General features: G+C 52.6%; 6 protein-coding genes across 6 annotated transcripts; 3 read left to right on the top strand and 3 right to left on the bottom strand.

Annotated features, from left to right (window-relative positions):
- Positions 1-533: 533 nt before the first annotated feature.
- On the top strand, positions 534-1,379 carry J4E88_004356 (uncharacterized protein; the record flags this gene model as incomplete). The annotated part of the gene is made up of 1 exon (XM_049398002.1): positions 534-1,379. One exon carries the CDS (start codon positions 534-536, stop codon positions 1,377-1,379), a length of 846 nt encoding a protein of 281 aa, XP_049256447.1.
- Positions 1,380-5,006: 3,627 nt separating this feature from the next.
- On the bottom strand, positions 5,007-7,632 carry J4E88_004355 (uncharacterized protein; the record flags this gene model as incomplete). The annotated part of the gene is made up of 3 exons (XM_049398001.1): positions 5,007-5,751; positions 5,800-7,487; positions 7,537-7,632. The coding sequence occupies 3 exons, from the start codon at positions 7,630-7,632 to the stop codon at positions 5,007-5,009; spliced, it is 2,529 nt and encodes an 842-aa protein (XP_049256446.1).
- Positions 7,633-8,344: 712 nt separating this feature from the next.
- On the top strand, positions 8,345-9,481 carry J4E88_004354 (uncharacterized protein; the record flags this gene model as incomplete). Its single annotated transcript, XM_049398000.1, has 3 exons — positions 8,345-8,873; positions 8,924-9,341; positions 9,391-9,481. The coding sequence occupies 3 exons, from the start codon at positions 8,345-8,347 to the stop codon at positions 9,479-9,481; spliced, it is 1,038 nt and encodes a 345-aa protein (XP_049256445.1).
- Positions 9,482-9,848: 367 nt separating this feature from the next.
- On the bottom strand, positions 9,849-10,534 carry RPS15 (ribosomal protein S15; the record flags this gene model as incomplete). Its single annotated transcript, XM_049397999.1, has 4 exons — positions 9,849-10,093; positions 10,144-10,265; positions 10,345-10,402; positions 10,498-10,534. 4 exons carry the CDS (start codon positions 10,532-10,534, stop codon positions 9,849-9,851), a joined length of 462 nt encoding a protein of 153 aa, XP_049256444.1.
- An 849-nt stretch (positions 10,535-11,383) lies between these two features.
- ALTA5 (60S acidic ribosomal protein P2) lies at positions 11,384-11,780 on the bottom strand (the record flags this gene model as incomplete). The annotated part of the gene is made up of 2 exons (XM_049397998.1): positions 11,384-11,653; positions 11,709-11,780. The coding sequence occupies 2 exons, from the start codon at positions 11,778-11,780 to the stop codon at positions 11,384-11,386; spliced, it is 342 nt and encodes a 113-aa protein (XP_049256443.1).
- Positions 11,781-12,278: 498 nt separating this feature from the next.
- J4E88_004351 (uncharacterized protein) lies at positions 12,279-13,434 on the top strand (the record flags this gene model as incomplete). The annotated part of the gene is made up of 2 exons (XM_049397997.1): positions 12,279-12,284; positions 12,340-13,434. The coding sequence occupies 2 exons, from the start codon at positions 12,279-12,281 to the stop codon at positions 13,432-13,434; spliced, it is 1,101 nt and encodes a 366-aa protein (XP_049256442.1).
- Positions 13,435-13,904: the final 470 nt, after the last annotated feature.

Genomic DNA, 13,904 nt, shown 5'->3' with positions numbered 1-13,904 from the left:
CTCTGCAAAGTCGCGATTGTAACTGGAGGCGAAGCATTAGCTTCGTGTACGTACCGCATGCCTTTCCGCCGTCTCCACTCATCACTAACTGTACCAGTATCCGCATGCGCAGCTGCAAAGAAGCTTCCACCACCAGGCTGGACAGCTCCGTCCGAAGCCGTAGATTCGGTCTTCACACCAACAGGTCGCGACCTAGGAAATAGTGCGGTTTCTTCTCTTTGGCAAACCCTTTCTTCTACTGACTCTCGCAAAGACCTCGGAGCTATTCACAAGATTGGTGCGCCAATACATGTCTACCCACTTTACGAAAACGCGTTTCGTGCGCATCGCGGGCAGACGCTGAAGGCAAACCACGAAGAGAGTGCAAAGCTGTATGCTGAATTTGCAGACGTCGCAAAGAATAATGAGTACGCATGGAATCAAGGAACTTCAAGTAGTGAAGAAGACATCAAGACTGTTGGGAAGAAGAACAGGATGATATGCTATCCTTGTGGGTCTCTCCTCTTTCCGCATTAGGAACGTACGCTTACATCATGCGCGCAGATCCCCTGCTTATGAACGCCTTCAACACGGTTAATCTTGCCTCTGCAGTCATCCTTACATCGACTTCATTCGCCAAAAAGTTAGGTGTTCCCGAGTCGAAATGGGTTTATCCGCTTGGCGGCGCGGGAACGAAGGACGCCGATGAGTTCTGGAAACGACCAAACTTCTATTCCTCGCCGAGCATATCGCGCTCTATCGATGCGAGCTTGGAAGTTTCTGGTGCTACCAGGGAAGAGATGGACATCATTGACATTTACTCCTGCTTCCCTATCGTGCCTAAGATGGCGGCGCAGCATCTAGAAATACCTGTGGTTGGTCGTCAAAAGCCACTGACGATACTTGGTGGTCTGACATCGTTCGGCGGAGCTGGCAATAATTATTCCATGCATGCGCTCACCGAGATGACTCGGCAGATAAGAGAAGGTAAAGGGAAAAAGGGACTCGTGCTCTGCAATGGCGGCGTTCTGAGCTATCAGTACGTCGTCATATTGTCAAAAGAGCCTAGAAGAGAAGGAAACTATCCGATAGAGAACCCTCTACCGCCGCAGATTACTGATGTTCCTGCGCCTGAGCTCATTTTCGACCCAGAGGGCGAGGCTATTGTCGAAACTTACACCGTAGAGTTCAACCGAGACGGCAGCCCGCTTCGAGGTCACATCATTGGTCGCTTAAAGAGCAGCAACAAACGTTTCCTCTCGAACCATGGAGATGAAAGTACATTGCGACAGATGGCCAGTGGTGCAGTCGAGATTGTTGGTAAAAGCGGATGGGTTTGGCAAGATGGTGAGAAGAAGGGAAGGTCGCTGTTTGCATTCGACAAGCCAGCAAGACTGTAGCGACTTATCAAGCGCGTGAAGAGAATGATGAGCTAGAATATTTTCTATCAAGCGCTGACAGGTCGAGTGAATGGAAGTGCCATTTCTCTGCGAGTACATGTGGCAAATCTACGTAGGTACGCTACGAGGTGCTGCGGTTTGGACTTTGCACAGTCCCCCAGCCTACTTATCTACCCGGGTGCAGTCTCTCATCAACAATACACGCAGTCAACTATAGATCTACCTTCTTGGTCCCTCAACTCGCTCTGCATTCATCTTCAAAATACTGCGGCGCCATCGGGCAACATCTCTCAGTCATGCCTTCCTCATCTGCAACACTAGACGGCATCACGACTTCCCTATCTGCGATAAAACCAAACCCTACTGTCTCATCCCCTCTGACTGAGCCCGCACAATCTTCTTTCGGAAAGCTTCCCCTAGAAGTCCGACAGCAAATCTACCGATACCTCTTCAACAAACGCGACCCTGATTCACTCTCGGTCGGTATCCGCCTTTGCTACCGCCGCACCTTTCAAGCCCTCGAATCATCCGCGCGGCCCATCCTCTGGAGTCTCATGTTGACCAGCCGCCAAATCTCACAAGAGGTGCGCACTTACTTCTTCGGCTTCTACTGCTTCAATCTCATACCCGCACATGGGAAATACGGTTACCAGAGTCTCCTCACGACGTTTTGGCTGAAGATTGGGGCACATAACCTGTGTCTTATACGGAAGCTTTCGCTGCCTTTGTACTCTATCCGTTTGTTCGACGAAAGAAACGGTATGGTGGAGCAGTCGAAATTATGGTTCGCGTCGAATCTTCTGGCGAAATTCCCGGCGCTTACCCATCTCGACCTGGGCTTGCATGTGCTAGAGTGTCTACCACGCGATCACTTGATCTTCTCAAAAATGCTACCAACGGCTGAGGAGATGAGAGCCATGAGAGAGTGGGAATGGAGTGGTATCGAAACAAACATACCTTTGCGAGAATGCTTTGAGGAGATAGGTAGCGCTATACAGGGGGAGAATGTAGAGGTTGGGATATACTGGTGAGTGGGCTATAGCAAACGGAAAGATTCCAGTAACGTATTCTTACTGACATGCGATTAAGGTCAGACTTGCTTCACCTGGAACTACTGCGGGAGCATAAATGGCAGACGTTTGACCGACTTGAGGCAGCCTATAAAGAGAGGCTGCTGGTGATACTGCAGAAGTGGCTTGAAGCGAAGTCAGTGCAGAGCAAAGGGCCACTTCGAGGCTTTCGAAGGGTTGATGATCAATCTTCTCGTGGTTATGACATTGTGGATAAATACTATTGAGCCATCGGGGTAGACGATAAGTTGACGGATTGTGTGGAAGATATGGAAAGATCACACAAGGAAGCATTATGTGAATCAGTGTTATTGAAAGCAGTTCAATGCCTTTCATATCGTATGTGCTATCGGTATAGTAATCATTTGAAGACTTTTGCTGCTGTGCAGAAAGAAATGAGAGCTGAAGAAAGTCAAGCAGATTCTCCAAGGTAACCCAACCACTGGGAGTATTGTCGCTTTAGCTGAGAAGGTACTAAAGCCTTTGAGTCCGTCGCTGGTGGTAAGGCACCGGGTAGAATTCAACCCCCACCGATAGGACATGCCGATGTCCTTGACCGAGCTTAGCAAGCGTGACATGGTGAGGCGACATGTCTGAACATTCAGGTCAGCCGATATAGCGAAAAAAATGGCGCAACAGTCACTTACTGATGAGCTGGTGAAGATCGCTCATACCACACTATGCTGAGCCCAACCTTCACAGCTTCAACCGTTCCATCAGGCTCGAAACCTGCAATCTTCAGGGCTTCTTGGGTTGGTACTGTCCCACTTGAAATGCTGTAGCAATATAGCCCAATCCCCTTGATTCTCACCCACTCAGCTAAGAGAAGCTTCAGATCCTCGAGGTCGCTGCGTAGTCCCCAAAATCCCCACATTATGGTCTGTATGGCATTTGCATGTTGCGGCTGCAATGAATGCATCCATCTGTTCATGGCTGAGGGACTTTCGATATGGTTGGGGCTGAAGATGTTGTTCTGGAAGAAAAGTAAACTTGTGTCATGGCGGAATTGGCGGCAGGTTCGGGAGAGAGCTGTCTGCTCACGCCAATGAAGACCCATGCCAAGTTTTCGGATGAGATAGTAGGATGGTTTTTCCACAGATGTCTCATGAATCATGTAGCTCTGGCCTCCTATAACGTAGTCGTAGATCTGGTTCCGGATCTCTGCTGGTAGGCGAAGGAGAGGTGAGTTGCTGTTATGGAGAGCCCTAGAAACCATCTCATCAGCTGATGTCAAATGTCAGAAGGCTTTGAAAATACTTACATGGCTGCCCGACGTAATGTCTCACTTCTGGTGACGCGAAAAATACTGGGCTTTGCGACTCTACTTGTCGTCTTGGATGTGGGAGTCTTCCGACCGCGCTTCTCGATGTTGGGGCGCGCCATCGTATGGTGTAAAGAGTTGTGGAAGTCAACGTCGATGACAAGGCCAGTTTGTAGTCGGTTGGTGCTCGGGATCCGCGCTAGCGCGTGGTAAGTGGTGAGTGATGGGAAGCAACTGCGAGGGTAAAGGTAAACGGGAAGGTGCACTACACATATTTGATGGTAGTTTATGGATGCGCAAACATGACACAGGTCTACTGAACGCCCAAGACCCGCGTTCTCGCGATAAGTGGGAATGTATCACGACCAGACTCCCCCATACGTTGATATTATCCTTGCTTTTCAGGTTGTTCCCTTTTCGCATCTGCGTTGGCCTGTCACAACAGCTCGCCCATGACATGTCTTCGTGCTGCGCTCATGTCTCTCACCCAGATTCCCACTTTTAATTAACCAAAGTACAGCACATTCAAACCCTACACACCATACCCGCCCCTCCGTCCCATCAATCAACATTCCCCGCCCATCCCCAAGCCCCGAAAGACAAACCACCTAGTAAACCCGTCTCGGAGCGTGCGAACGATGCGGATAATCTCTCGAACTCCTATGCGGATGCCCCGAACGCGTAGAGCGCTTGCTTGAACTTCGTCTTGGTTGGGATTTCGATCTCGACTTGGATGAATGCGAGCGTGAACGTGAGTGCGATGACGATTTGCCGCTAAAGCAGGCGAGCAACGCCACGAGGGCGCTTGTGATACAAATGGTTGCGGTTGGATGGGTGCGTTGAGGGTGTTTGGGAAGATGTATTCGGATGTAGAAGGAACGGCCGTTGAGAGGTGATGGTTGATGATGATGATGATTTCGTGATAGCTAAGTTTATGGGTCGTTACTTCCTCTTATACACTATATGGTGTGCAGTGCGGCATCTCACCTTGGACGTCACTTCCTCCCCGCTAAGTACTAATGACATGCGCCGAACCACTCTCTCCAAACATCTAGACCTCTAGGCCTGAGTTACCAACTCGACTGTTAACATTCAGACCCGCGATACCCGGACCCTGCATGAGTCTTGTTGCTTGGCTGTGCATGGCGTCCGGATCCTGGCTTCAACATGATTGGTTGATGTCCAGAAAAGTCCGTGGCGCATGTTCAGAATGACGTTCGCTGTGTATTTCGTGGACAATTTCAATGTACTGGTAATGTATTCATAGCTCCGCAAGCTTATATGAACGTTGAATCTTTACAACCCACTAAGCACACTCTGCACCCCCACAGTTCCAACATCATCTCTCCTAGCAATAAAGCCCTTCAGCTCCTGCGCATCCTGTCCACCCGCAGCCCTGAGCCTATCCCTTAACGCCTCCGGTCCAATAATGAACAACGTGCTGACATCCGTCAGCACATCCATAGCACCAGGTTCCAGCTCATCACCCGTAGGCCATGCTCTCACGAGCTCAACATAACGGTTCATGTCTTTAGATACACTGAGACCACCGACTTGTGAGATGGTGAACTTGAGCAAGTGGGATAGAACGAGGGATCGCAGACCGCGAGCGAGTTCGGCGAGGAAAAGGGAAAGATTGCGACCGGAGAGGGCGGCGGAGGCTTGAAAGGCGACGCGGGTTAGGAACGCGGAGACGTCGCGACAAGCTTGTGTTTCGGTTGTTACCATCAGGTCGTCTTCTTTGGGCCGGAAGTCGGTCTTCTTTTGTTGAGACAGACATCTGCTCACCCAGTTGAGAGATGCTGTGAGTGTGAGATTGAGGATATTGGATAGTTTTGATTCAAGGGTCGACGTTGTGCTATTCGCGGACTTTTCGATGTCACGGCGAATGGTGAGGTTGGGTGTGCAGAGGGGGAGGACGATGGTTGTAGTGGTTTGTTGGAGAAGATGTAGGATTGTGGTGATGGCGTGGAGCGATGGGAAGTGGGCGAGATCAGGAGCTGTCTTGGAGTTTTCTTGAGAAACGGCATGGTCTTGTGCACTGTTATGATGTTAGTAAGGAAGCGCAATTCAAGCAGGTGTGACTTACGCGTCTAGTGCCGTCTCCAGATAGATCTCGCCCATCTGCCGTAGCAGTAGGTTCAGTAATATCTGCACGTCCTTCGGCGTCTCATTACCAGGCGACAGCTCAAGTCCACGCCCAACACCTTCTGCTAGCCACTTGAGCATACGCTTAGCGACTGGTAGCGATAGCCTGCCATCTTCATCAGTCACCTCAATGTCTTTCTTCTCTTGTTGGTCTTCTTTCAAGCCAGCAATACGAAGCAGCGTTGCTTTTTGACTGGCGGGCAACTCGGTGCTTTCAAGGCGTTCCATGTACTTGTCACGAGCGGATGCAGCCAACTCCTTGCCTCGCTGGGCCAGCGATCCAAAGTACGAGGTTGGCATCTTGCTACGTCGCGAGTGATAGATAGTGAACTTGAGCAATAGCGAAGAGTAAAGCTCCTCCAGGTTCTTCTTTTCGCGCTCGATATACTTTTCTCCAATAAAGTAGGAGGAGAAGAGCTCTTCCAGCTGCTGATCAAGGGTAGCTGCGACCGCCGAAGTAGCAGGCTCCGGGTGCTCTGTCAACCCATGTGATTTTAGATCGTCCACCAACTGCGTGATGTAGCTCCTAGATGCCTGCAGTGAGCGCAGGAATGCGAGTGAAGACAGTTCTCCTGCTTTGTCGAGCACCATCTCCAATCGACTTTGTATCGACTGCTGGAAGATGCGCTCAAGAAACTTGATGAGCACCTCCTCGTAGTACGGGAACGCTCGTTTGATGATTGCGGACTCATCTTGGACGACAATCTTGACTTCATCGATCAGAGACTGTAGTGTAGGCTCGACACCTGGTGGTTCCGCATCAGGATCTTGAAGGCGATCCCAAGTCTCCAAATCTGTCGCTAGGTCTTCGCCATTCAGTTGCATGCGGTCGATGAAGAAAGAGTGTTGGTTGACGTATGTTCCAATGACACTAGCTCCGTCGTTGAAGCCCTTGAGCGCAATGGCACAGTCGCGCATGCCAGCGTAGTTTGGACGCGCATAGCATTCCTGAAACTTGCTGAGGAGATCCTGCTCCAGGTTCTCCAAGAACTTCTCGATGACTTCTTTCGTGTTGTGTCTCGACTGGTGCACCGTTCTCCTCTTCATGCCGTTTTGTACCTCTCCGTTGACTCGCTGGCTGCCCTCTGGGTCGAGACGCGTGCTGATGCGCAACAGCTGGCGTGCAATCTCAGCGCATCGTACTATGTCGCCGTTCTTTCGCTGGTCCTCGAGGATCATGAGTTCGCCCCGTTCGCTGACTTCTTGCCAGCATTCAATCAGGAATTTTGCGTCCAGGGCTCGCTTCCGCTGGCGATCGAGCTCTTCGAGTCGCTCTCCGATGCGCATGGCCACGTTACCCCCAGTATCGGACCCTCCCTCATCATTGCCGTTCAGCGAGCTGTCTAGCCTTTGGAACTTATCCATGGCCGTCTCCAACCGTCTGCCAAGCGATTCGACATTCTGGTTGTGTTGCAGCTCCGCACGGCGCACAGCTGTAGAGAGCTCAGTCTCCTTCTCTTCTAGGTCCTCAGAGAGACTGTTGAGTCGTGTGAGGGCGTGTTCGAACGTGCGAATAAGCGGCTTGGGATCGAACGTTTGCTGGCCGGCAGCGCCTCCGGAGCGTCGTGTCGCAGGTACGGCAATTTGGGAGAGATCTTCGATGAAGTCTTTGACAAGGAAGTCTTTGCTCTATGAGAGTCAACAGAGGAAACCAGGCGGAAGCTGTACGGCTGCTTACGGTGAACTTCTCTAGGGTGAACTGCGGAGCGCGTATCGAATTCCGCGACGTCTGGTGGGTGAGTACCGACGAGCCATCGGAGCTGATGCGCTGCATGGTTGCAGAGGTGTGGGCAACTGCGCCTTGGGTGCTGGATATCACTCGAGTCTACTATCACGGACGTCTATCGTAGCAGCCCAGTGCGCCAATGCCCCCGGTTGCCCTGGAGCTGGTGATCGAGCCGTCGCGGAGCATGAAGTTGCCAGATATTGCTAGCGGATGCTCTTCTTCACTCTCGCATGGTACTGGGCGTGAATGTGTACTGTTGCAGTGTATTTGCATGTGGTGATGCAGCTAGGAACATGTCCGAGTCGCGACTGTGGCTTGTCGCACCCGTGGACACCCCACGCCTCGGTACCAGGTCCGCACTCGCAGCAGCTCCAGCCGAACGAACAACGGGTGACCCCATGCACTATGATGCCACCAGTCCAGCCTGGGTAGGCCGTATACAATGATGCAAAACAATGCGTTCGTTGTCAACAGCCTCACAGTACTTGCGACAGCATCCGCGTAATGACGCCTCAGCGCATGGCGGAGCAGGCGGAATGCGCGTCTATACTTGGCTGTGCTCGGCAGGCACGGCGCCACACGTACTTCGTATGCACCAGCCTCACCGGGATATTTCATCATCTTACGTCTGCCAGACATGGCCAGCTAACGCGCGCATTGTTCCTCTCCTTTCTGTCAAACTCCGACTACTTGACCCTGTTCCCATATACGTTAACTGTCCTGTTCATTTTGTTGTTCAACATCCTCCACACCGCCCGTAATGGCTACCACAGGCCTGACTCCCACGCAAGAGGCCGCTTTTAGACGAAGCAAGCAACTCTCCGTCCAGCAACGCGAAGAACTCTTGAAGCCCTTTCTCCCCTCCGAGCCATCCGACAGCGAGACGCAGGCGCAGAAGAAGAAGGCCCTCCGCGACCGCCGCCAACGCGCAGCCCAGCAGAACCGCAAGCCACTCGCAGGTCCCATCAAGACCTTTCTCCACCTCGCTATCTACCACGTCGTCGCTCTCTTATTCAGCATCTTCTTCCGCTTCCGTCGCGCCTACCGACTTGTCAGGGGCAAGGTCGTCTCACTGCTCAAGTACCATCACCGGACTCCAGAGTTCATTGCCCACGATGTCAAGGACCTCGAGAAGCTACCCAAGCACCTCAGTGTGATAGTTGAATACCAAGAGGACGACGGAAGCCAGGGTACAGCCGGATTGGAAGGACTTGTAAATGATGTCTGTGAGATAGCAGCTTGGGCCGCGAGTGCCGGCATACCCTTTCTGAGTGTCTACGAACGGACGGGTAAGTCTTTCCCATTCTGACCGTAGAGCTATGCTGACAAGAACGAACAGGTGTACTTAAGAACTACCTCCCCCAGACCCACGCCTCCATCTGGTCAACCCTAGAAGCCTACTTCGGACCCCATCGCAAGCCTACGCTCTCCCTCCGTGCGCCGCACCTATCCTCCTACTCTCCTCCCAACACGCCTCCTCAGAGTGCAGACGATGACCTCAAAGGGGAAGAACGCCAGCATCTTACCGTCCTCCTCCTCTCCGAACACGATGGCCGCGACACCATCGTCGACCTGACGCGCACACTAGCCGAGATGGCCCAAAAGGGAGACGTACGACAAGAGCAGATCAATACGGACCTGATCGATGCGCAGTTGAACGACCACGTTTCGAGTGAGCCGGATCTTTTGATTTTGTTCAGTCCTACGGTGCAACTAAAGGGATACCCACCGTGGCAGCTGAGGTTGACGGAGATCTTGTAAGTTGACATACTTGAACCACTGAGTCCCTACTGACGTACAATGCAGCCACCTACCAGACAACAAGGGTGTCAACTACCAGGTCTTCCTGCGAGCCCTGTACAACTTTGCAAAGGTTGAGATGCGCTTAGGAAGGTAACAGCATCGCATTCTTCTCGTATCTCTTATTGTAACAATACCCAATTTGATTACTACTATCCATCGTCTCGTTGGCTTACCATGTCTTGGTACAATGTGAATATTGTGAAGTGCAGCATGGCGCCATGTTTGATTAACCAACAACTGCTTCATCACCATCACATGTGCATGTCACGTAATGAAGGAGCAGTCTTGGAGGTATCTCGAATGTCATGGTGGTGCTATCTACACCATATCTTCATGCCCGCTGTGACCGTTGTGTACGTCGTAGCCATCGAGAGTAAATGCACCTAACACCTTATTCATTGTAGGTCATCAAGTACATATCCGCCCCACGAAAGAACCCATGCAACCAAAACCCAGTTCGTTTACTTGAGAGGAATGAAACGGGAGGAGTGAGTGGCACCAATACCCGGCCTTCCGTGCTTGACGGGCCTGTATGAAATGGAGAACTCGGCGAGGTAGTGGCCGACCATCTCGGGCTTGATTTCGACCTGGTTGAACTCCTTTCCGGAGTAGACACCGATGACGGAGCCGATCATCTCGGGGACGACAATCATGTCACGGAGGTGGGTCTTGACGAGGTCGGGCTTCTCGTTGGGCTTGGCCTCCTCTGTGTTGTGTTAGCAATGACCCGTCGGCTGGGCGGGCAGTGGTGCGTACGCTTGGACTTCCTGAGCTTCTTGATGAGACCCATGGGCTTGCGCTTAAGACCACGGTTGAACCTGCGGCGGGCACGGGCGTGGACGAGGTCGCGAAGTTCCTCAGAGCCGAGGTCGAGGAGCCTGTATATCGATCAGAATACCGCCACACTTGTATGCATTTCCAGCGCGTTCGGGGAGTCGCGGGGATCGAAAGACGTACTGGTCGAGGTCAACGCCGCGGTAAGAGAACTTGCGGAACGCCCTCTTGGCCTTAAGGGCTGTTGTCTTCGTTAGCCATGTCCATCACGTTGTGGTATCCAGGGAGAGCGGTGCGGGAGTGTGGGAAGGTCTGGTGCGGAGGGCAAGGGCGTACCAGCTGCGGCCTCGGGATCGTAGTCAGCGTCAGCCATGTTTGTGGTTGTCGAAGTGATGGGAGAACTTCGTTGGGTCGCGAGGGTAGTTGTCGGTCGTCAGTTCTCGATGGGCGATATTGAAATTAGAGCCCTGGAGGTGTAGCTGCCCCGTGCGCTAAGCGAGACCTTTTAGCGCCAGTCCAGACGGGCAGCTGCGATCATGCTATTCACCCAAGAACATCTAAAGAACATAATTGATGTGAACATGATTGTGACGATGAATTGTCGCTCCAAAAATGTAACAAGCTACTACGTCCTGCCAAAAAGTTGCAGAATCTTGACAACACCCCCGCTTCACATAAAATGCATACAACGACTTCAAATACCTGATGACGCAGTGAGTTCACACGCGACTATTCTTCTCTAAGTCTAGATGATGATCCGAGGTCACTTGAATACTTTCCCAAGATCATAACATTCTCTGTTATGCTCGTTCATGGTGGCTGAGGTATCCCTATTCATCTTACTGTCGGTTCGCCAGTCGCGAGAGTTGACATGACATGTCGCAAGTAGGTGAGAATGCGCCTTAAGACTCCAACTGGGACCTGGTCTAATTGGAGACAACGCAACTTCAGTCAAAGATGGTCATATTAAACAATCACAGTCACCATGCGGGATTGGTCGGGTATTACACGACACTAGTACACTTGATGAATGTTTGAGGGTGCATGGCTTCATTCCGGGTATCTCAGCAGGCAATTAATCTAGTAATGCCGCAGTGTCCTTCTCCAAATCCCTTGTAGTGCTCGCTCGACACTCCCCAAATCGAACTCGTTGCGCATGATTCTCGTAATGGTCGAGAGATTTGCTGGATCATACATCGTGAAGAGGTGGTTGGCGACGCGCTTAGTCGAAGAGTCCGAAACCCATGTCGTCGTCAGACTCCTCCTTCTCCTCCTCCTTGGCGGCCTCGGGAGCGGCCTCAGCCTCAGCGGCACCGCCAGCGGCAGCAGCACCACCGGAAGCGGCGGCGCCACCGGCACCACCAGAGGGAACGGAAGCAAGCTTCTCGGAACCGGAGGCGATGAGCTCGTTGATGTCCTTGCCCTCGAGCTCGGAGATCAGCTTGTCGAGACGGTCGGAGTCAGCCTCGATACCGACGGACTCAAGGACAGCCTATTGCGTTGTTAGGACGTGGTATAGCGAGTTGTACTGAGCGATTCCCTCTTACCTTGACATCAGCGGCAGAGGGGGAGGTGTTTCCACCGAGACCGAGAAGGAGGTATGCCGCGAGGTGCTTCATTGTGATTGTTGGGGTGGTTTGTCTGGAACAGGAGTTCAATCGATTTAACCTGCGCTCGTCAGTATTGCGCTGCTAGATGCGATTCCAAAGTGATGCGTACCGTCGGGGCCGGAGACTGAAGCTACAAGTTCTTCTGTAGGTTGTCGTAGAAAAGAAAAGTTCGAGGTCCGCGAATATTGACTTCGGGTGGGATCTCGCTACCTGGGCTATGCCGCAATGCGACTAGCGCAAAACGCCCGTCTTGTCACGTGTCGTCGGGCTAGGCGCAAAGCCATGTATAAAAGCGACTTGTCTGCGCCGCCGCCGACCGCTCATTCTCTGGCCGCTCCCCTCTTCAATCCACGACCGGTCCCGTGCGCCCATCCTCCTCCCCGCGCGCGTGATCAGTCATCGCCGACTATCGACACCGGCGAATCTCACCCGGAAAGCATGTACAACTTGTCCTCCAATCGATTTGACGACCGGTAGCCTGAGTCAAACGCTTATCAGTTGCCCATCATGAGCGTGAGTCCGGCGACTCCATCCCCACCAGCAGTCGTATGCTGACTGCATCATCTAGTCTCTCAAAGACATCATGTCTATAATCGACCGTACGGGCGCGAAGACGCAGGCGACGGTTTCGAAGCAAGGCCCGCCCGTCGGAGCCCCTAGGCCAGCGCCGCGACCGATCGGAGGGGCAAGTAGCGCCTCGCAAACCCCCCAGCTGAAGCGCAAGGCCTCAGGTCCAGTCGAGAGTACACAGGTCAAGATACAGAGGAAAGAGGCTGTCGGGGGATCAGCGCAGGCAAATGGTGCCGTGCGCGCCACCTCATCGCCTGCCACGTCGAAACCAGCTCCGTCCGCATCTACCACCGCCGTCCCGTATCGTGGCACTGCTGCACCAGCATCCTCAAAGCCGGCGAATCCCCCCGTGCGAAAACCTCTACAGTCGTCAAATGCGCCCGCTGCCAAACCGAAGGCTGCAGCTCCTGCACCCAAGCCTGCGCCCGCCGCCACCACCTCAACACCCGCCTCGTCTGCCGCACCCAAGAAAGGATATCTCGCTATGCTTCAGAAGGCGAAGGAGAAAGACTCAACGAAGCCTATCGCCCCACCAATCAAGCATGAACCAACAAAGATCCTTACACGAAAAGAACGCTTGGCACTCAAGGCAGAAGCAAGTGCCGGCGCAAAGGGCAAGAAGCCCGTCGCTGGATTACCCTCAAGAACAACAGACCCGAAAGCCGATCCATCGAAAGACAAGAAGAAGGCTGTCGAAGTTGGTTATCAAGGCACAGCACGACCTGCCAAGAAGCCTGTTGAGGTTGGCTACAAGGGAACCGCCCGTCCAACAAGCGCACCTGCAACGTCTAGTCGAAACGGCACACCAGCCGTCAAGGCCAAACCGAACCCAGGCAAAGGACGATATGACGGTTACGCAGACTGGGACGAGCTTAGTGAGATGGAGGACGAAGAAGAAGACTATGCCTCTGACGCTTCTTCTGACATGGAGGGCGGTATCTGGGACGTAGAAGAAGAAGAACAGATAGCACTCAAGGTTGCTAAGAAGGAAGACGCGGAGGCACTAGCGGAGGAAAATCGGTTGAAGCGTGAGAAAGAAGAACGTAAGAAGAAGTTGGCGGCTATGGCTGCCAAGGCGAAGAAGAGGTTTTGAGGTTCTTCGGCGTTACGGTTTACGATCACACGGCATGGGGGCGTTTCATCTGCATTCTCGCGGTTGCATAGCCATGGAGCGGTTTCTTCTTTTTTTCATGGCGCATTTACGGTTGTTGCATACCCGGAAGAACGATCATTGCTTCACAGTAAGCATCTCGCTGCAAGAGATTACAATGCAAGTAGTGTATATTTATAACGCCGTCGGCAATAATACCTTCAGGCTCCAACACATCACGGTACCCCTCTACTCCGTTCCAACCTTACCGCATGGATTGTGCTATGTCTGTGTTGTCCCTTCCAAACCATCGATATCACCTTTGCCGAGGATCAACGTGTCCAGATATTACCATGGCCACGCACCGCTCTGCGATTGCATTGAAGCGAATGTTCAGCCAGCGCGTTCACAAACGCCCCTTTGTCACAACCGAGCACATGGAACTGCCAAACAGCCCAGCATGTATCCTCACC

This window comes from Alternaria novae-zelandiae (assembly GCF_023758075.1).
Source record: "Alternaria novae-zelandiae strain BMP 2774 chromosome Unknown scaffold_7, whole genome shotgun sequence".
Lineage (NCBI taxonomy): Eukaryota > Fungi > Ascomycota > Dothideomycetes > Pleosporales > Pleosporaceae > Alternaria > Alternaria novae-zelandiae.
This window is presented reverse-complemented; position numbering and strand designations above follow the sequence as displayed.